The sequence below is a fragment of the Schistocerca piceifrons genome, chromosome 2, assembly GCF_021461385.2.
Source record: "Schistocerca piceifrons isolate TAMUIC-IGC-003096 chromosome 2, iqSchPice1.1, whole genome shotgun sequence".
NCBI lineage: Eukaryota > Metazoa > Arthropoda > Insecta > Orthoptera > Acrididae > Schistocerca > Schistocerca piceifrons.
The window spans coordinates 185,599,535-185,623,324 of record NC_060139.1 but is presented as its reverse complement, the minus strand read 5'-3'; the positions used below and the strand labels follow the sequence as shown (position 1 = coordinate 185,623,324).

General features: G+C 38.2%; 1 protein-coding gene across 13 annotated transcripts in view; it reads right to left on the bottom strand.

The window, feature by feature from the left end:
* LOC124773262 (protein bric-a-brac 2-like) overlaps nt 1-23,790 on the bottom strand; it is a 533,990-nt gene that overhangs the window by 466,034 nt on the left and 44,166 nt on the right. For all 13 annotated transcript variants that reach the window (XM_047249394.1, XM_047249395.1, XM_047249389.1 and 10 more), the window contains one exon: nt 1,417-2,053. In XM_047249394.1, the coding sequence (XP_047105350.1) occupies nt 1,417-2,053 (637 nt within the window). The remainder of the gene's footprint in view (nt 1-1,416; nt 2,054-23,790) is intronic.

The window sequence follows — 23,790 nt, the reverse complement described above, 5'->3', positions numbered from 1 at the left end:
CACTATTGAGTATATAAACTGATTGACTCATTTTTCAGCATAGTAAAAGGTCACTGATCCGTGAAACATAAAGTAACTAAAACTTAACAGTACTAAAACTCATTATACACATACAAAGCACTGATGCCACAAACTTTATTTTCTCATATGTTTCTAATTTTTACATAGCACAAAACTATCAAATATTAACAAGTCATAGCACAGCTTCAGAGTACATCAGTGTCTTGATAGGTTTATATTTTGAAACTGAAGTATAATCCTATCAAGTCTGATTCTGTTAGGAAACAGATGTGCCCAGCGACTGTATTTATTTCAAGTGCCGAAGAGTAAACATCCTATAGCTACATCTGAAATTTGCTAGCCACCTTATAAGGAGTGGTGAAGAACACGTTAATTACCATTACCATTCCTTGTTCTTTCTGTTCCATTCACAAATGGTGTCTGGGAAGAACAGCTATCGGTAATCCTCTGAATAGGCTCAAATTTCTCTGATACTACCAGCTTGATCTCCACATGGCATGCATTTAAGAGAAGGTTTGTCTTATATATATATATCTGTGTCTGACATAGCCTTTTTTACAAGTTGTGTTATGTGCTTGCCCAATATTAAATTGCTATAAATGCTTACTACAAGATATTTTACGTTGCTTTCAATGACTGATCACCAATAATGTAATCAAAGAATGATGACTCTTTCCACATATTTATGTACAATATGTTGAACATGTTCGAGTTTAGGACCAATTGTTGATCTGAGCATCAAGCATTTGGCCTCTGCTACTCTTTGTACGCTTCACTACAACATTCTGGCATTGAGGCTACACTATATACAGCATTCTTACGGAGCTTCTGATGTCAGCCCACATGTCATTTATATATGTTGCAAACAGTTGCAGTCATATAGCACTTTTTTTGGAGCATTCATCATGCTACTTTCATACCTTACAATTTATTTTCATGCTAAGTTATGTACCGTAGGTAATCTCCAAGTCAATCAAAAAACTGGTCTGATATTCTGTGAGCTCTTTTTCATTTCACTAGTTGACAGTATGGAATCCTAATGAATGCTTCCTGGAAGTCAAGGAACACAGCATCAGCCTCAGAAACACTATCTCCTGTTTTATAGATGATCTTGCACAGTACCATGGCACTACTGCATGTAACTAGCCACCTTGCATGTCACATATAAGTCTGTCCTTGCACTTATTACACATAAATTGACTTATGTATAAAAACCAGTTTCCGGAAGAGAACAGCAGACAAGAATATCTCCACCTTTTTTTTCTGGAATGAATTAGTTTTTAAGTTCAGCACTGAAAACATATTTAAAATTCTAACACACCACTTTCTCTCTCTCTCTCTCTCTCTCTCTCTCTCTCTCTCTCTCAAACACACACACAGACACTATGTACTTACACAGTTCAACAGCAGACAAGCTGTCCGAAGTGGCCCCTGCATCCCGCGAGCTCCCTCCGTAAAGATCTGACAAATCTGGCGGAGCCGAACTCACTCCTTGTGTCGGTGATGAAGCACCCTCAGTTTTTGCAGCAACAAGTTGTGCCATGCTCGCAAGAGAGTCATTTTCAACAGCTGTTCCACTGGGCATCTGACCCTGATCAGCACGAGTCCGAGATTCATCAACATAATCGGGCATTTCCATTTTGACGGGAGGGTTTGGCGTAGGTGGCACAATTTCAGTGGTGTCTGGGGTCTGATCCGTAACTGGCCTTCTGGCTGGAGAAGGTGGTGGTGGTGGGGAACCACTTCCCTCATCGTCACATTTCCTACTGGTCACACACACTGCAGCAGGTTTTGCAATTGGCTGCTGAGTAGATGACCAACGGCGGCGTTTATTAGGTGGTGACTCCGGGCGCCGTTCTATATTAGAGGTGGTGGGAAAAAAGGCCGGAGCCTGAGGGGGACTTCGCGGGGACGACGTACGCTGCCTGTTGTGTCGCAAGAGCCCAATATGGCTACTGTTACTGACAGAGGCTTCAGTCTCATGAACTGGTGGTGGTGGTGGCGGTGGTGGAGGAGAGTCCGTCAAGTCCACCTGTAGAAAGTTTGCATACATGTTACATAACTGCACCCCTATTATTTATGAATAAACATTACAAAAACTTTAGAAACAACTTCTGACATTAATATCACTGCCATAGGTTACACATCACGCTTACCAGATAGTTACTCATCAACATAAACTTAAACAAAGCATCATAAAAATGTAAGGCTCACTACTTACCACGACACAAATATAACAATTTTCAAATTAGAAGCAAGTAATTAAATTTATAATGTAATGCAAGGCGCATAAACATAACTCTCCTCTTTCCCTTAAGGTCAACAGCAATATTCAAAGTGTATCACTAGCTAATCTCCCAGTTCCTTACCAATTACCAACTACTAATTACAAATTAACATATTATTATTATTATTATTATTATTATTATTATTACTACTACTACTACTACTACTACTACTACTACTGCTGCTGCTGCTGCTGCTGCTGCTACTACTGCTGCTGCTATCTTTCACAAAGTCTTCAAATTCAACCAACAAAATTATAGGTCCCATGATCAAGAAGCATTGTTACTGTGACTCATGGAAAAAAAAGTTCAAATGGAAAAAAGGTCAAAACGATCACAGAATATTAGCCATTAAATTCATGCAGGCACTACACTGAAGCTAAGGTAACAGAATTTTACTGTAAAGTGGACATCTGTGAATACAATTCTGAAAAATCATTTTTTTTGAAATCTCTAGAATGCTGAATAGCTGCCAGCAAAATGTTTACATTATTGTTCAGTTTTTGAAAGTTGTTGTTCATCCATAGGACTTCTATTCTGGATGCAGCAAACTTTCTTGTAAAACACCTAATTGTATAAAAAATTTAGAGGAAAAACCTACATAATTTACAGTAAAATTTTAATCTACACTGTGAGGCATCTATCAACACACAAGCAATAACCAAATTCAGTACAACATAGACACATGTAATTAGTGTATGTGCCCCCTCCAGGAAGTAACCAATCACTTCTTCAGAATCGAGAAGTATGTCTTCTATGTGGATTTTGAAATTCTTTTGTCTGATAACATCCCACGTTGCTTTGCATTTGATGGAAGTATCTTCCATGTACTGTTCACAAGCAAGTTTTTGGTCAGGGTTGGGGTTCCGAATCTCAGTCGGTAAAATCGGAACTATTAAATGATAACTTTGTTGTCTGTCTGACTGTTACAAACACTTTTACTCAGGAACAGGTACAGGTATCAAATTAAAATTTATGTCAAATACTAAGGTCTATGCTCCATTGGCATCTAAGCCAACAGAGTCAAAATATACAGACATTTATGCCACGTATTTCAATACTCACAAACTCCCTCATCAAAACCTACAGCATACTTCCCATTGATAATTTATAATTCTATCACATAATAATTATTTTTTTAATTTGTTGTCTCTCTTTTAAAATTCCCTTCCCTCAGGAACACATAGAAGCAAAAAGGTTGAAATTTATGTCACATACTACAGTCTATGGTCCCTTGGTAGAGTAAATAATTTAAGCTTCTAAGTCAATCAATCAAGAGATATGGCCATAAGCTAACATCCAGTAACCCATCAATTAATAAAGAGGTGCTACAAATGATTTACTCATTTTCAAAATCTTATATTTTTCAAAGTACAGGGTGAGCACAAAGTCTTGCCCTGATTATAAAAATTTATAACAGGATAATCATTTGACATAATAAGTTATATTTGATGCCATTACATAGGTTAGTGTTACTAGTTTTTCTTAAGACCACTTACCTTAGTAAACCTCAATATATGCTCGCTTGGTAGCTCGGAAAGTCGAGGCGGTATTCCAGTTCCCGCCAGGTGTTTTGCAACTTGTGTTCTGTCACAGTACCCACAGCAGCTTGTATCCTAGCCTCCAGTTCGTCAACGTCAGCAACTGGTGTGACGAAGAGTCTGTCCTTGATACGGCCCCAGGAAGTAAAGAGGCTTAATGTCTGGAGAGCGGGGTGGCCGGGAGTTGCACCGTGCCTTCCAGTCCACTGATCTGGACATTATTCCCCTCTCCAGACATTACACCCCTTGACTTTTTTTTCTGGGGCTATATCGAGGACAGAGTCTTCGTCACACCAGTTGCTGACGTCGACAAACTGACGGCTAGGATACAAGCTGCTGTGGGTACTGTGACAGAACACATGTTACAAAACACCTGGCGGGAACTGGAATACTGCCTCGACGTTCTCCGAGCTACCAAGGGGGCATACGTTGAGGTTTACTAATATAAGTGGTCTTTAAAAAAAAAATTAAAAAAAACTAGTAACACTAACCTATGTAACGGCATCAAATGTAAATTATTATGTCAAACAGTTATTCTGTAATAAATAGCTATAATCAGGGCAAGACTTTGTGCTCAACCTGTATTACATGTACACCCATGACTGGTACATGAATAGAGCCATAAACTCACCAAGTTTGCATTGAGCCCACCAGTTGAAGGTTACGAGTGCAATGTCTTCGCAAAATAGTGACAAAGCAAGAAAAAAGTTTGTGTATGTTGGAATATGTAAGATGTTTATCTGTTATAACAGTGCAGCATACATTCAGAAGGAATTATGGAAAATAGATCAGAAGGAATTATGGAAAATAGAGCACTGTGCACTGGTACTGGCCCAGTTCTCTCCGTTCCCCAGGACACTTGACCTAACACCATGTGACTTTTTCTTTTGGGGATACATTAACGACCATGTTTAGTAAACCACCCTCAGTGCCAAGAATACCTGAACAGCTACAAGAACACATCAATGCTGTTGTGGTGACCATCAACAGGATGTTGCTACTCATGGCACGGAATGAACTTGACTACTGCTTGGACACTTGTCATGTGACCAGAGGAGGCATTCATCGAAGAGTGCAAAATGTAAACTCGTTGGGTTTATGGTTCGCTTCATGCACCAATCATACTTGTATATGTAATGCTTTGGAAAATATACAGGGTGTTACAAAACTATTCATTCAAATTACTACAGGAGGTAGAGAACATCAAAATACATATATTTCGTTATGTTATATATGGTGCCTGACAGCAATGCTACGAATGATTCACACACAAGGTAGTACAGTATGTTAATTACAGCAGTAGGCATAATTCGTAACACTTCAGGCAGGGGGGTTACCTTCGTAGTCTTGGATGTTTTTGAATTTAGCATATGTTACAATTCAGGAGTAAGTAAGAAACACATATTTTATTCTCCACAAAAATTCCTGCCCTGAGACACAGGCCGCCAAAGATGACACTGCGAACACCATTTTGAAGATGCGAATTTCGGAACAAGTTTTTAAATGCTGTACCTCTGTAACCTTTTTTAGGATAGGTAAGACAGAAAGATGTCAAGTTCTACGAGAGGTCAGGATTGAAACAAATCTTCAGTTTAGGAAAGAAATTAAACAGCACAATTCTAGCACATTGGATCACCAATCACAGCTGTCAATTATAAATTTTCACCAATCACCTGAAATTTTATCTCCACCAAGTTGTATCTCAGTCCTAGGTAATTGCATTGATGAATTAAAGTCACCCAACCCAGTTGACATAATCTGCCTCTCTGAACACCATGTGACCACTGGTATAGGAACTAAGCCTAAGCACAATGAGAAACTCAGACAGGAGAGTACTGCAAATGTTAGAATAAGGAAAGGTTCTCATAAAAGTATAATTAAAAATAATGTAAGTATATTTCATCAAAATATTGGAAGTTTAAAGAATAAAATAGATGAGCTTCTGGTTTGTTTAGAAGAGTTAGAAGCTGAGGATGAAATAGATATACTATGCCTGTCTGAGCATCACGTTGTTACTGATATGGATAAGGTAAACGTAAGTGGATATAAGCTCTCTGCAAATGTAATGAGAGAAAATATGGAGAAAGGAGGAGTTGCCATATATGTCAAAAGTTATCATTGTGCAAAAAGTGTAGAAACAAAAAAGTTTTGTGTAGAGAAACATATAGAAGCATGTGCCTGTGAGCTTAAATTAAATAAAGGCACATTTATAATTGTAACTGTATATAGATCCCCATCAGGAAATTTTCATCTATTTCTGAAAAATTCGGACTCCTTGTTGTGCTATCTGTCAGACAGGGGGAAGCAAATTATTATTTGTGGGGACTTCAATGTAGATTCTCTGAAAGAGGGTAATGGGAAAAATGACCTTGAAGTATTACTCGGTTCTTTCAATTTGACACCCGATATTGATTTTCCTACTCGGGTGGTAAAAGATAGCAGCTCACTGATAGATAACTTCTTTATAGACCAAGATAAGTTTAACCAGATAAATGCTCAGCCTGTTGAGAATGGTCTTTCTGATCATGGTGCACAGCTAGTTACTATATATGACGTAGCTCCATTCAGCAATACTAAACAGTCCTCCAAAGTAGTACGTTCAGTCAACGATTTAACAATTGCAAATTTCGGGGAAAGCCTACAGCAGTTAGACTGGGATGAGGTGTACCGTGAACCTGATGCCAATTTAAAATATAATTTATTTTTGTAAATGCATTTGAAAACTGCTTCCCCAAGAAAATAGTTAAATATACTCGTAAGAAACCTTGTAACAAACCATGGCTTACTAAGGGTATAAAAATATCTTGTAACCGGAAAAGCAAGAAAGAGTAGTGACCCAGAAACTATCAAACATTATAAAAACTACTGTGTTATATTAAGAAAAGTTATTAAAAAATCCAGAAGTATGTGTATCATGTCTGAAATCATCAGCAACTCTGATAATAAAATTAAAACAATTTGGAATATTATTAAAAGAGAAACAGGTCAACCAAGAGCACAAGGAAGACAGTATTACCATCAAATTGAATGAAAACTTTACGAACAAAAAGTCAGAAGTTGAAAATATTTTTAATAATCATTTTCTAAATGTTGTGGATATAGTAGGATCCAGGTGTTCATTAGAAGATTCTAGGCTGTTAATGGAAGAGGCCATACCTATGCAATTTGATACAATAGAAATCTCACCCACTTCTCCCTCTGAAATTAGGAAAATAATAAACTTGCTTAAAAGCAAAAACTCACATGGAATTGATGGCATTTCCAGCAAAATACTAAAAGCTTGTTCTCAACAGATAAGTAAGATTCTCAGCCACCTGTGTAATAGTTCTATGAAACAGGGCATTTTCCCTGATAGACTGAAATATGCTATTGTTATACCTTTGCATAAAAAGGGGGATAGATCTGATGTCAACAATTACCGTCCAATCTCCCTTCTAACAGCTTTATCCAAAATTATTGAGAAAGTAATGTATTCATGAGTAGCTTCACATATCTGTAAAAATGAAGTACTAACAAAATGTCAGTTTGATTTCCAGAAAGGTTTTTCAACAGAAAATGCCATATATGCTTTCACCAATCAAATTTTGAATGATCTGAATGACCGAACACCACCCATTGGGATTTTTTTGTGATCTCTCAAAGGCTTTTGATTGTGTAAATCATGAAATTCTGCTAGACAAGCTCAAGTATTGTGGCATGAGTGGGACAGTGCACAAATGGTTTAATTCGTACCTAACTGGAAGAGTGCAGAAAGTTGAAATAAGTAGTTCTCATAATATGCAAAGATCAGCACATTCCTCAAACTGGGGAACTATCAAGAATGGGGTTCCACAAGGGTCAGTCTTGGGTCCTTTGTTGTTCTTAATATATATTAATGACTTGCCATTCTATATTCATGAAGAGGCAAAGTTAGTTCTCTTTGTTGATGATACAAGTATAGTAATCACACCTGACAAACAAGAATTAACTGATGAAATTGTCAATACTGTCTTTCAGAAAATTACTAAGTGGTTCCTTGTAAACGGACTCTCACTGAATTTTGATAAGACACAGTACATACAGTTCCGTACAGTGAATGGTATGACGCCATTAATAAATATAGACCTTAATCAGAAGCATATAGTTAAGGTAGAATATTCCAAATTTTTAGGTGTGTCCATTGATGAGCGATTAAATTGGAAGAAACACATTGATGATCTGCTGAAACGTTTGAGTTCAGCTACTTATGCAATAAGGGTCATTGCAAATTTTGGTGATAAACATCTTAGTAAATTAGCTTACTACGCCTATTTTCACTCATTGCTTTCATATGGTATCATATTTTGGGGTAATTCATCACTGAGGAATAAAGTATTTATTGCACAAAAGCGTGTAATCAGAATAATAGCTGGAGTCCACCTAAGATCATCCTGCAGACATTTATTTAAGGATCTAGGGATATTCACAGTAGCTTCTCAGTATATATACTCTCTTATGAAATTTGTTATTAACAACCAAACCCAATTCAAAAGTAATAGCAGTGTGCATAACTACAATACTAGGAGAAAGGATGATCTTCACTATTCAAGATAAATCTAACTTTGGCACAGAAAGGGGTGAATTATACTGGCACTTACCAAATAGTATCAAAAGTCTGACAGATAACCAACAAGTATTTAAGAAGAAATTAAAAGAATTTCTGAATAACAACTCCTCCTACTCCATAGAGGAATTTTTAGATTAAAAAAAAAAAAGTTGTTATATTACCTTAAGTATATTGTTAAATTAACTTAATTACGTCATGTATTGGAAAATTTGACTCGTTCCACATCATTACGAAATATCGTATTCATGATCCATGGAACTAGTATTAATCTAATCTAATCTAACAGTTCTAGATATTTTGTTAGAGTTTTTTTTATTTGAAAGATAATTGCTTTATGATTACAATAGTATCCTCCATTTGGACAAATCTGTCAAAAGTTCTTTTACTGTTGCCTTTTGAACTTTTTTCTTTATAATTTAAATTTAATTTTTTTTTTCTTTTTTTTCGAAAATGCCAAGCCAGAAAAGTTAGATTTTTTTGTTGTTGTTGTTGATTAGAACCATGTTGTACTTTACTCTCTGTAAAGGAGAGGTTCCACTTTTAAGTTGGACAGGTTTTATTTTAAAAAATCATTTTTTTTTAACTTTGAATGGTAACATACATATTCACTGAAATCGTTTCTTACTAATTTTTTTGTTACAATGCTTATTTCTATTGTCTTTGTTGCAGTTATTTCTTACACTTTGTTGTAGTTTCTTGTCAGTTTCTTGTTGTGGTTGTTCACTGCTGGCTTAGGTATTGTAGTTGTTCAACGCTAATTTGTTTACTGAAGAGGCTTCTAAGAAATCTGAGACCATCCAGTGAGTTCTGTGTTTTCATGAGGAATTTGCCATTTGACACAGTTGCAGTGGGTTTTGTGAAAAGGACTGTTTGAAATGTCTTCTGACTGGGGCCACAGGAAAGTGAAGTGTGCTAACTTTTTGCATATCCATAAAAGAGTGATACATAAGACAAACATAAATAGACTTCATTCAGGTTGGGAATAAGTGTTCTTATTTGAAGACTGTTTCAATGTGAAGATGTTTCCAGTGATGGCTTTTTGTGTTCTAAATGTTTTGACACAATAACAACAATGATAGTATCTGGACAAGGTGAATATGGTGCAAATGATGCAGATTTTGCATCAATAGAGGAAGAATTAAACACCCTGAATAAGTCAACTACAGAGGTAGGTGTTAGTCCTGTTAAGAAACCGTGGTCAGTGAAGTCGAGTCATAAGCTCAAGGCATCAAGAAAGCACAGAGAAATTACTAAAGTTATGGGCGAATACACTACAGCAAAACTGACCACACTCTTCAAAGCAGAAATTCCATCTTCAGAAGAAAATGAGCCAAAGCACTCTTGCACCTCTTGCCACGAATTTTTTACAAATATCAATTCAGCTGTTGAATATTGTGCATCCTACAGTGAAAAGGTGCAAGTTTTAACTATTATTCCAGAGACATTTTCAAAGGAAACAATTTTGAACCACATTCCATCAGTATCAAAGTATATGGTAGACAAATCAGGAAATGTGAGGCCTGTAAAAGGAGTCTTTGGAAGACCAGATCCCTATTATGGTCATCCTGTACAAGCAGCTCAAGTTCAAGTAGTGCAGTCATTTTATCTGGAAGATAAAGGGACTGTTCTCACCGGAGTGCCAACGAAAAAGACTATAACTGTAACAGCTGAAGGTCAAAAAGTTGTGAAAGTGAAGAGGTATATGACTCGCAGTATTAAAGAAACTTTTGCAATTTATAAGAGCAACTATACAACTTCACATATTGGAAGATCAAAATTTCATGCACTACGACCTAAATGGGTAGTTCTACACCCACCTAGAGATGTCTGTTTATGTACACACTGAGCGAATCATGAACTTTGTGTGGTAACTTTGAAGAACTTACTGGAGCACATGACATAGGACACCTTGGTTGGGTGTGTGAAGTCATTAGTAGTCTGTGACGTAAAGCGACAGACTTGTTTGTTTCAAGAATGTTGTGACTGCCCTCGAAACTTTACACACACTTGGCCTGGAAGATACATAGCAGGTAACTCTGCAGAAATTACACATGTGACATGGGAGGAAAATAAACTAATTAAGAACACTGTTGCCTTTGACAGTTTCATTGATGAACTTGGTAAATGATCAGTGAAAGCAGTAACACACCAGCATCTAAAGAAATTGCAACAACAACTCATTGCAGAAGTGAAAGGGTGTATACAGGCTGAAGAACTATGTTTAGTGCTGTGATTTTGCTGAGAACTCGTCTGTAATTCTCTCATAAGAAGTATGAGGGTATCATTGGAATAATGACCAGGTTTCAATTTTTACAGGAGTGACAGATCTTCAAAACAAAACCACAAGTGTTGCAGTTATAAGTCATGACACAGGACACGGCTTAGCACGTGCTTTGCTAGTAATGCGCAAAATTCTTCAACTGCAAACAGGGGCAGAGAAGATCGTTATTATTTCTGATGGTGCTCCTAGTCATTTTAAAAATTGTTACCAGCTGTTTGAGTTGAGTAAGTCACTTGTGCCAACTGACTGGGTGTACAGTGGTGCTGGTCACGGGAAGGGGCCTTGTGATGGTGTAGGAAGGCCTGCTGAAGCACCATAATCTTTCCAGACCAAATATAGCTGTGATTCAGAATGCTGAGGATTTTACGAGAGTCATGAAATCTTACATATCCCACAGCCCCATTCTTTTGTCCAATGAGAAAATCGAAGAATTCCGCGAGCAGAAAAAAGATGAAGGGTCCAAACAAACTACTACTGTGAAAGGAATTCAGAGGACACCTTCTGGACTCAAAGTGATGTGCGAACTCATACTGCACGCACTTTAAAGAGCAAGAAAGAAGAAATTTCGTTCGTTTGGCCAACACCTCAGAAACAGCAGGAAGGGGGATGTTTGTGACGTGTGTATGACTGTGACTGGTGGACTGCAGAGATTATAGACGTGAGTTACGAGGTAAAGGAAATTGTAGTGAACTTTATGCTACCACGTGGACCAGCTGCTGGATATAGGTTTCCAGCTGAAGGACAGCAACAATGCCATCAGTGCTCACTTCCTATTCACAATTTTTTGAAGATTGCAAGTGCTCCACTTCCTATTGGTTCAACAGGAAGGCATCCCTCTATATCAAAGGAAGATACTGAAGCAGTGGAACACATTTGTAGTTCCTTGACTGGCCAATTTCAGTACAAAATAGAGTGCGCAGAAGTTGTATAAATTGAAACATTGAAGTCTTTGGACCTTTCACATACATTGTGGAACCATTTAAAATGCCTGAAAAATGAGTCTCCTACACATTTTTCAAAACTAAAATTATGTTAAATAAGGCTAGTTTTTGATTTTTATGAGCCTGATGTGTGATAATGTGGTAATAAAACATGTTTTATGTATGGAAAAAAATTCAATTGTTTATCAAACCTGTTCAACCTAAAAGTGGAAGCTCTCCTTTTCAGGGAATGTAGAACTATATGGTACTAATCAACAACAAAAAATAAAATTTTTATGGATTGGCATTTTTGGGGAAAAAAAACAATAACATAAAATAAAATAATCTGTGAATTATAAAAAAGTTCAGAATTTTATAGTAAAAGAACTTTGACAGGTAAGTCCAAATGAAGGATTTCTTTGTAATCTTAAAGCAATTATATTTCAAATAAAAAAACCAACAAAATATTTAGAACTGTTCCAGAGATACAGCATTTTAAAATTTTTTCCAAAATTTGCATCTTTAAAATGGTATGCGCAGTGTCATCTATGCAAGGCTGTATCTCAAAGCAGAAATTTTTTTTGGAGAAAATAAAAAGAAATACGTGTTCCTTAATTAGTCCTTCATTTTAACATAGCTAAATTCAATAACATCCACAACTATGAAGGTAAGATTTTTTCCTAGCCAGCCTGAATTGATATGGACTATGGGCCCGTTGACTGTCGTGCCAGTTTGAAGATCCCTGACACGTCTGGAATGGTACCAACAACAGCAATTCTAGCAATGAGATCTTCTTCTGTTTCCACAACAGTTTCATACAGCAGCTTCTTCATACAAGAGGTCAGGTGACCACAGTGGCCGGGCTGATCCATCATTTCCAAAGATGTCTCTCAGATGATCACTCACTACAATGCTGAAATGGTCTGGCACCCCCTTGTGCTTTGTCTAATATGACAAAGTACATCCTCCAGCAATTCGGGCAACACATGTTCCACGAAGATGCGATATCTCCAACTGTTGAGGTAGAATGGATGAATGTATGGTCAAATCAACCTATCACCAACAATATTGTCCCACACTGCCAAATCGCTTTTGATGAGCACTAGGTTGAGTACCTCATGGACTCACGTGTGCCAAAACATGTGAATTTTGTAAATTGAAACAGCCTTCACAAGTAAACAAAGCCTCCTCAGTGTACAGGACCTCAGCCAGAAATAAGTAGTGCAGGGCAGTCTGTTGTAAAAATCACTGTGCGAACTGCACGCATTATGGGAAAAAATCTTAAGGCGCTAGTGCTACCACACACTGAAGATGGAAAGGATGAAGCTACTCATCATGTAACACATTCCACACAAGGCTATATCCAATGCCAAGGAAGTGTGCACTATACTGTCTGCTCGAAGGTGGATTGTCTTCAATTGTCTTCAACGTATTGCAGAATTTTATCTTCCATTTCGGGAGTTCGCACTGTTTGATACCTATCTGTATCAAGCATACTTGCATAGAAAGTGATTGTTTCATGTAACACGCAATGCAGACATCTGAATGTCTGGTGTTGTGGCACCCTTTGCTTGAGAAAGCACTGTCAATACTCTTTCACTGCAGGTAGCACATTTCCATTCACAGAACCATATACCAGATGCAGGTCAGCTTGTTCAGCATAAGTAAACCACTAGATGGTCACTGTTGTCATCACAAGGTGCTAATGACTGCAACTGAATTGGTACTTTTACAAGAAAGTCATTGTTGTTGTCACAAGGCGGCGATGCTTGCAAATCAATAGGTGTGTTCCCAAGCACACCTCTGAGCCAACCATCCACACACAGGGCAGTTTTGTGTGTCAGTACACATTTCCAATCCACAAACTGACAGCAGCTTACATCAGCACCACTAACAAAATGTTCCCTAATGTTACAAGTTGATTTCAGAGACCATATGTGCCTTATCAAAATACATTTGTTTTGATGGTCTCTACCTCCTGCATTAATTTGAATGAATAGTTTTAGAACACCCTGTGCAGCTTTGAAGATGAATGAATTGTTCATAGTAGCCCCATAATTTAGCCCTGTATATTCATCTTTCAGCCCTCTTATCCATTCAACACTTACTGTTGACTGATAAGTCCAATTTTGAGCACTGTTCACAGCAGAACATTAAAAGTAGAGATTCACGATCTTCCAGAGCTCCACTAACAAGTCTGGAATCATACATACCCCTTGAAAAATATAACCATGCACGCATAATTCTGTGTGAGTTGTTGTTCGTATAGATCTTAAGATATTAAAAAAATGTTCTTATGAAAAGGATAGATTGCTACTCACCACATAGAGCAGGCATTGAGTTGCCGACAGGCACAATGAAAAGACTGTTAAACAGCGAAGCTTTCAAACAAAGAAGTCCTTCAGAAGTAGGAAACACACACACACACACACACACACACACACAAGCACAACTTGCACACACACACACACACACACACACAAGCACAACTTGCACACACACGGCCACTGTCTCAAGCCACTCGGGCCATAGCAGCAAAAGACAATGGTCATGTGTATGCGAGTTGTTCTCGTGTGACTGTGCATGTATTCTCTATTTCCAAAGAAGGCCTTTTGGCTGAAAGCTCAAATGTGTAGTAGTCTATTCATTGAGCCTATCTGCGACTCAATGTTTCTATGTAGTGAGTAGCAATCTATTCTTTTCATTATACTGTTGTTATTCCATCCTGGACCTTCCACTGTTTAAAAAATGTTCTTGTTTATATTCTTCAGGGTTTTGGCTATACTAAGTCGAAATTGTGACATGTAGTGATTCCGATTTTTGATTATACTATTTTCATAACAACTAGTTCAAGTCTTGAGAAAATGTATTTACCAGGGGTGGCTTCAGAGGTAGTGCCACTGTGCTGTAGCACCACTTGTATAAAAAGGGAAGAAAGAGAAATCTATGTGAACTGTGCATAAAACATTATTTCAGAGTATGTATTTTCTGATTTGAAGAGACGCGTTTCGCTGGGCGCTCTCTCGTGGTAGTTTTCTGAAGCTTGCAGGCAACTCCAGATTGGCACCATCTGTTCTCATAAAAGCTGTGTGAAAGGCTCGGCCATTGGTTTCTACATGCTTCTTATGGCGTTGGTGGAGCCATAGCCAGTCTGACTCAGAGCTTTACGTTCTTTCGGCCAGAGACAGTAAAGTGCAGGACCAATAGAAGCACGATTGCCATCTAGCAATCATGTTAGAATAAATCAGGGCACAGATTTCTTGTAATCCAGTTTTACAATCTTTCTGCAAGTTAATGCTAATGCATTCCTAAATGATAATTATTGCTTAATTAAACTGAATACGGAAATAATACACTTCAATATTGTTACAAGTAGTTATATGTAACTTAATCTAATTATGTCCTTAGATTTTGAAACTAAGAGGCATTATTTCAATGTTGGTGTATCTCACAACGGCAGCACTATTGTCACAGAAAAAAAAACTAATGTATTCACCATATATTGAGCATCTGTTTTCCAAACAAAGGTTTAGTATTTCTGTTTCTACTCACTACGTTCGTGTAATACAGTTCTGTACAAACACGTTGTAGTTGCTGCGAGGTCAGGTAATTGACCATATGTAACTGTCTGCACAGTGTTATCTGTATGGAAAAATTCAGTTGACTGCGAAAAAAGTAAACACGAACAAAGTAAATGAGTTATTAAAAATGCCGTTTAGTGAGAGGACTCTCAGATAAAAAACACCAGGTAGGCCACTCTCGAATCTGAAGCTGTAGCAGCAAACAAAAAAGCAATCCAGAAATTTACCAAAAGAAGAAATGGATTTGTGATTGTGAAGAAAGCAATGCTGCATTTGTTTTCCTTGTGTGTCATTTGGGGGAGATGTTCATTGGTTTATGACCGGAATAACTGATATTGGGCGTATATGGTCTAAAATGAAATGTCAAAGTGACACATAAATAATGTGCTTAGTCTTTCATTCCGCAGAAATTAGATTCACAATATAGACTAACAATTGAAAGCCACAACAAATGTGTAGAAAAGAATAGATATATATTGAATTTAACCGTAAACTGTATTCGGTTCTGTGGTGCTTTGGAACTGGCTCTCAGGGGACACGATGAATCTGATGCCTCTCAAAATAAGGGGATTTTTTGTGAGCTAGTTCAGTTCACTGCAGAACTGGATAAAGATCTTCAAGTACATCTCATTCAGGCATCAGTGTGCAAAGGCATTTCTAAGACTGTTCACAGCAAACTACTGCAATGCACATTGAAAGTGTACCATGATGAAGTTCGTAAAGAAATAAAACGTGCCGATTATGTTGCAATAATGGCGGGTGGATGTACAATTGTGATTGCTCATACTATAGCTGAGAGTATTCTGAAAGACATTCATTCAACCATTAATTGGCAATGATTGAGCAAAACTAATAGCTCAGATTACAATGGTGCAAACGTTACGAGTGGCAAGTCGAACGGGGTTCAGAAATTAACTAAAGACAAATATTCAAATGCAAAATACATGCATTGTTATGCGCATCAGTTCAACCTTATGTCTACAGCAGTCTCTGTTAATCATAAGGCCTGCAACTTTTTTGCACATCTTTCAGGTAATTCTTCTTTCTTTTCTAACTCACCACAGAGATCAAAAGTGTTGCATTACATATTTCAAAAAAGCTTGCCGCGTGTGTGTGATGAGATGGAATTATCATTTGCGAGTAGTAAAAGATGTTTTTGAAAACAGGGAAAACTCTTATTATTGTTCTGAAACAAGTGAGAGCATAAAACTACCTTCTACTAATGAAAAAGCTGGTTCATATAAACAAAGACTGCAAGATAATGAATTCATTTTCTTGCTATCATTTTTCTGTAAGATAACGCCTCATGCAGTCATATTTTTTTAATCAGCTTCAGAAGAAGATAACCAAACTGACTACAGTGATGCAAGACAACCAAAACTTTGAAGCGGTAATGCAAAACATCAGAGATGACATTGACTCCATCCTTAATGAGATTAGTTTTGAAAATGACGAAACGATGCCAGCCCAGAAGCCACCGATTCTTGATGGGCATAAAAAAAGAGAGAGGTGCTTTGGAAGTGTGTACTGATGCCATTCTTTCTGAAATAAAACTACATTTTTAGCTCACTGGATACTTCATTGCAGCCAACTTATTTTATGTAAATCAGTTTGACAAATACATCACAGATTTTCCAGACAAGTACCATGAAATTAAAGACACCCATATATTTTTGGAAAAAAAAAGAAAAGATTGAAGAGTGAGCTTCAATTCTTCTACGCTAGGCCTGAGTTGAGAGCCGTTTCTGGAGCAGTTCCATTCCTTTCGCCGATTCTAGAGGGTGAACTTCGTGACCCATTCGATGAGACTGTTGTTGTTGTTGTTGTTGTTGTTGTGGTCTTCAGTCCTAAGACTGGTTTGATGCAGCTCTCCATGCTACTCTATCCTGCGCAAGCTTTTTCATCTCCCAGTACCTACTGCAACCTACATCCTTCTGAATCTGCTTAGTGTATTCATCTCTTGGTCTCCCTCTACGATTTTTACCCTCCACGCTGCCCTCCAATACTAAATTGGTGATCCCTTGATGCCTCAGAACATGTCCTACCAACCGATCCCTTCTTCTGGTCAAGTTGTGCCACAAACTTCTCTTCTCCCCAATCCAATTCAATACTTCCTCATTAGTTATGTAATCCACCCATCTAATCTTCAGCATTCTTCTGTAGCACCACATTTCGAAAGCTTCTATTCTCTTCTTGTCCAAACTATTTATCGTCCATGTTTCACTTCCATACATGGCTACACTCCATACAAATACTTTCAGAAACGACTTCCTGACACTTAAATCTATACTCGATGTTAACAAATTTCTCTTCTTCAGAAACTCTTTCCTTGCCATTGCCAGTCTACATTTTATATCCTCTCTACTTTGACCATCATCAGTTATTTTACTCCCCAAATAGAAAAACTTCTTTACTACTTTAAGTGTCTCATTTCCTAATCTACTTCCCTCAGCATCACCCGACTTAATTAGACTACATTCCATTATCCTTGATTTGCTTTTGTTGATGTTCATCTTATATCCTCCTTTCAAGACACTGTCCATTCCATTCAACTGCTCTTCCAAGTCCTTTGCTGTCTCTGACAGAATTACAATGTCATCGGCGAACCTCAAAGTTTTTATTTCTTCTCCATGAATTTTAATACCTACTCCGAATTTATCTTTTGTTTCCTTTACTGCTTGCTCAATATACAGATTGAACAACATCAGGGAGAGGCTACAACCCTGTCTTACTCCCTTCCCAACCACTGCTTCCCTTTCATGTCCCTCGACTCTTATACTGCCATCTGGTTTCTGTACAAATTGTAAATAGCCTTTCGCTCCTTGTATTTTACCCCTGCCACCTTTAGAATTTGAAAGAGAGTATTCCAGTCAACATTGCCAAAAGCTTTCTCTAAGTCTACAAATGCTAGAAACGTAGGTTTGCCTTTCCTTAATCTTTCTTCTAAGATAAGTCGTAAGGTCAGTATTGCCTCGCGTGTTCCAGTGTTTCTACGGAATCCAAACTGATCTTCCCCGAGGTTGGGTTCTACTAGTTTTTCCATTCGTCTGTAAAGAATTCGTGTTAGTATTTTGCAGCTGTGACTTATTAAACTGATTGTTCGGTAATTTTCACATCTGTCAACACCTGCTTTCTTTGGGATTGGAATTATTATATTCTTCTTGAAGTCTGAGGGAATTTCGCCTGTTTCATACATCTTGCCCACCAGATGGTAGAGTATTGTCAGGACTGGCTCTCCCAAGGCCGTCAGTAGTTCCAATGGAATGTTGTCTACTCCGGGGGCCTTGTTTCGACTCAGGTCTTTCAGTGCTCTGTCAAACTCTTCACGCAGTATCGTATCTCCCATTTCATCTTCATCTACATCCTCTTCCATTTCCATAATATTGACCTCAAGTACATCGCCCTTGTATAGACCCTCTATATACTCCTTCCACCTTTCTGCTTTCCATTCTTTGCTTAGAACTGGGTTTCCATCTGAGCTCTTGATATTCTTACAAGTCGTTCTCTTATCTCCAAATGTCTCTTTAATTTTCCTGTAGGCAGTATCTATCTTACCCCTAGTGAGATAGGCCTCTACATCCTTACATTTGTCCTCTAGCCATCCCTGCTTAGCCATTTTGCACTTCCTGTCGATCTCATTTTTGAGACGTTTGTATTCCTTTTTGCCGGCTTCATTTACTGCATTTTTATATTTTCTCCTTTCATCAATTAAATTCAATATTTCTTCTGTTACCCAAGGATTTCTACTAGCCGTCGTCTTTTTACCTACTTGATCCTCTGTTGCCTTCACTACTTCATCCCTCAAAGCTGCCCATTCTTCTTCTACTGTATTTGTTTCCCCCATTCCTGTCAATTGTTCCCTTATGCTCTCCCTGAAACTCTGTACAACCTCTGGTTCTTTCAGTTTATCCAGGTCCCATCTCCTTAAATTCCCACCTTTTTGCAGTTTCTTCAGTTTTAATCTACAGCTCATAACCAATAGATTGTGGTCAGAGTCCACATCTGCCCCTGGAAATGTCTTACAATTTAAAACCTGGTTCCTAAATCTCTGTCTTACCATTATATAATCTATCTGATACCTTTTAGTATCTCCAGGGTTCTTCCATGCGTACAACCTTCTTTCATGATTCTTAAACCAAGTGTTAGCTATGATTATGTTGTGCTCTGTGCAAAATTCTACCAGGCGGCTTCCTCTTTCATTTCTTAGCCCCAATCCATATTCACCTACTATGTTTCCTTCTCTCCCTTTTCCTACACTCGAATTCCAGTCACCCATGACTATTAAATTTTCGTCTCCCTTCACAATCTGAATAATTTATTTTATTTCGTCATACATTTCTTCAATTTCTTCGTCATCTGCAGAGCTAGTTGGCATATAAACTTGTACTACTGTAGTAGGTGTGGGCTTCGTATCTATCTTGGCCACAATAATGCGTTCACTATGCTGTTTGTAGTAGCTTACCCGCATTCCTATTTTCCTATTCATTATTAAACGTACTCCTGCATTACCCCTATTTGATTTTGTGTTTATAACCGTGTAGTCACCTGACCAGAAGTCTTGTTCCTCCTGCCACCGAACTTCACTAATTCCCACTATATCTAACTTCAACCTATCCATTTCCCTTTTTAAATTTTCTAATCTACCTGCCCGATTAAGGGATCTGACATTCCACGCTCCGATCCGTAGAATGCCGGTTTTCTTTCTCCTGATAACGACGTCCTCTTGAGTAGTCCCCGCCCGGAGATCCGAATGGGGGACTATTTTACCTCCGGAATATTTTACCCAAGAGGACGCCATCATCATTTAATCAAACAGTAAAGCTGCATGCCCTCGGGAAAAATTACGGCTGTAGTTTCCCCTTGCTTTCAGCCGTTCGCAGTACCAGCACAGCAAGGCCGTTTTGGTTATTGTTACAAGGCCAGATCAGTCAATCATCCAGACTGCTGCCCTTGCAACTACTGAAAAGGCTGCTGCCCCTCTTCAGGAACCACACGTTTGTCTGGCCTCTCAACAGATACCCCTCCGTTGTGGTTGCACCTACGGTACGGCTATCTGTATCGCTGAGGCACGCAAGCCTCCCCACCAACGGCAAGGTCCATGGTTCATGGGGGGATGAGACTGTTAAGTTTTCCAAACTGCTAATCATGAAGCCTATCTCAACATCAGAAGCTGAGCGGCGCTTTTCAATGCTCAAGGCTGCGTGGAGTGGCCGAGCAATTAGAGGCGCCGTGTCACGGACTGCGCACCCCTTCCCGAATTCACACACATTCGAACATTTTCTCAATGCTCAAGAGAATTAAAACGTCCCCACGAAACACCATGAAAGAACAACATCTGAGTGCCGTAGGGATACTATCCTGTGAAAAGTCAATCATGTGTAAAATGAACATTTCAATCTGAGGTGACAGATTTATCTGCCAACAACAAGGAGCAATGAATCAATTTACAATATTGTTCCTACTAATTATTTTGAAGCAGTCTCCCCAAAGTCATGGAGTTGCTACTTTTGGTGAGTACAGTGCTTTTAATTTTAAATTTTGGTAATTTGATTAAATTTGCTTCGCAAAATACAGATTACAAGTTCGAATAATTTATACATGCTCTATTCTCTCTCATACTGGCAATCATGTTGTAGTGGACAGTTTTCTGGCAGTCAACCACAAACGTAAAACAAACGATGAGTTTTGGCTGTTGAGGGAATAAGAGCAAGTGGGGGTACACGCCACGCCTCCCTCTCACAGGGCTGGCAGTCTACATCCGTGTTCTGTGCTCCTGAGAAGGCAGAACCAATGTAATAATGTACATCTGGATCGCTGATTCCATCTGGTGTCGTGAGAGTCATATTCAAACCCTGTGACAGAGTAAGATTGCTCTCTCCACTCATTTTAAAATAAGAAAAGGAAACGACCAACAACTCAAAGCAAAGCGGAGCACATATATCATTCAGTAACAGCTAGAGTGCCATTGTTAGCTGACATTGGTGTTGGTGTTGTGTGGTAGTTCAGGCCCGATCTCCACCAGTATCTTAAGCAACTATACATCAAAACACCCCTTCTTTTATGACTGCCATGTAAAAGTGACTAAACATACCCTGTGAGGAGTGAAGAGTTCTGTTGTTGACATGAGTGCACACTTGTGCATTTGTGTGTGGGAGAGAGATTTTCGGAGTTTGTGCTACTTTTTACATCTCATGCAGACATGCGAAAAAGATAGCTAAAGCAACCCCCCCCCCCATCTCCCTCTCTCTCTCTCTCTCTCTCCCTCTCTCTTATACAATTACTTGCTATCACGTTCTCCAGGATTATATCAATCTCTTACTGTGCATAAGAATGGTACTGTTGTAATAAGTGTTTATTTCTGTTTCTCTATATGTTTTGTTTGATATAATATCTTATGAAATATGTAAGGCTTTTTTTTTTTTTTTTTTTTTTTTTTTTTTTTTTTTTTTTTTTTTTACACAACCAATGTAATGCCTCAGCAGCTGCCACTGGTATTTACATCTCACATTTAATATCTGTCCCTACATACATAAGCGAACAATAGCGGTATTCTCTGCAGTCATTCTTTCATTTCTGCACATAGTGTCCCAAAGGAATAAACTCAAGGAAGACAAAATGCTGCCTATCATCTTAAAGCCATTGTTCTGACAGACATAAAACAACATTTTCAGGAAATGTTCTAATTCTACTATTTTGATTATAATGCAGCAAATATTTGTTTGCATTACAGTAAGAGATTTATTTTTAACGTTTTCCCTTTCCAGTGTTACTTTTAGCATCGAGCTCAAGTGCAAGATGTTAACCAACAGTTTTCATGGACAGTTTTATTTCATTGTAGACTTTCTTTAATTATATTGCTGACACGATCAGCTATGAACCTTTTCCTTCACAGTTTAAATGCATGCCACGCTTAGTGTGTAGATTATAATGAAGCTTATGTATATCCAACTAGCTTATTGCCTGCGCCTACAATGGTGAATTAGTATGTCACATGTACCACGAGTTTCAAAATGAATATAGGGGTTTTAAGGCTTTATAGTATTTATTACTTCAACTTATAATTATAAACAATGTGAGGGTTATTTCAAAAGTTCTGCACACTGTATGACAGAACTGAAGAAAATAATTTATTTTACAAAATATTTTACACACCATCCATGTAATCTCCATTCTTGCTTATGACATCTTCCCAACGTTTTGGCAACTCCTGTATTCTGGATGGGCACCTTCATTGTTGAGCTGTCTTGTTACTTGGCTCACCTCATGAAAAATGAGGACATAGCAGCAAATATGTCAGGCCTTCTTTGATGAAATTTCAGGCACAAAGCATTTTGCAGAAACAGCTCGTAGAATGTGCCTGTCTCAGACAACCCCTGGGGCACTATTTGTAGCTATGACTCCATTCATGTCATACACAAAGATCTTCATCAGTTTCACCTTTGATCGTTGGCGGCAGAATTTTTTTGGGTGTGGAGTCAGAACTTTTACATTGTGATGACAAAACTTCAGTTCTGGGTTAAATTTCATATACAGGTTTCACCAAATCAAGTACAACAATCCTTTTCGGAAACTGTTCTCCCTCTCTTGAATAACACTGAAGCAATTCTTCTGTGATTCTTTTGCGCCCTGCTTTTTGCTCTTCACTCACATCATGTGGAATCCACCTGGCAGCAATTTTCTCGCCTTTAAATTTTGCATTATGATTCTGTGAACTGAAGTGACGCATTCTGGCTTTATATGTATTTCCTCACAAGGTTTTCATCAATCCTCTTGAAATTTCATTAACAATAACCTAAGAGGTGTAGTCTGTTGCAGCTGATGGCCTTCCACTTCTTCGGTTGCCCTCAGTGCTTACCTAATCTTATTGAAAAAGAGCAGACCACTGAGATACTGCAATACGATCCACTCTACTATTCCCATACGCCTCTCTAGGCATTGTAAATTTCCATTCTGTTCTTTCCAGGTAGGTATTTGATTTTGATGTAAGAACACTTGTCACTATGCATAATCCGACCTGACGCAGTTTCAGCTTCCATTTTAAAATGTAATCACTCATGACATAGCCACACGAACCGGCAAACACATATACTAGCATCACACCTAAAGTCTCATTCATAACCGACATGAACTTTAACTTGCTCATACCATCGTAATAGTCATGCATCCCCAGTGTGCGAGACTTTTGAAATGACCCTAGTACATCAAATGAGTTATCTTCAAATACCTGTGTGTGCATGCACTGTTTTCCAACGTCTTTCGTTAGAAAGCTCTAATAGCAAATTGGTGAGTAGTGAAAAGAAAGCTATTTGTGTTTTACAGTTTGCAAGGACTGAATCTGTTGTTACAGAGCATTGTGCATTCTGTGATTAGTCCCACTGTAGTCTCCCAAGTGATTACAACATCTGTAGATGGTATTATCAGTTGAAGATACTGGCTGTCTTTGCAAAGGCAAGAGTACAGGACGATCGAGAGTGGCTGAAGACAGAGTTGAACGACTGAGAGTGTTTCACTCACAGCCCCAAGATATCAGTTCGGAAGGCTAGTAGTGAATCAACAATTCCAGTGACAACTATGTG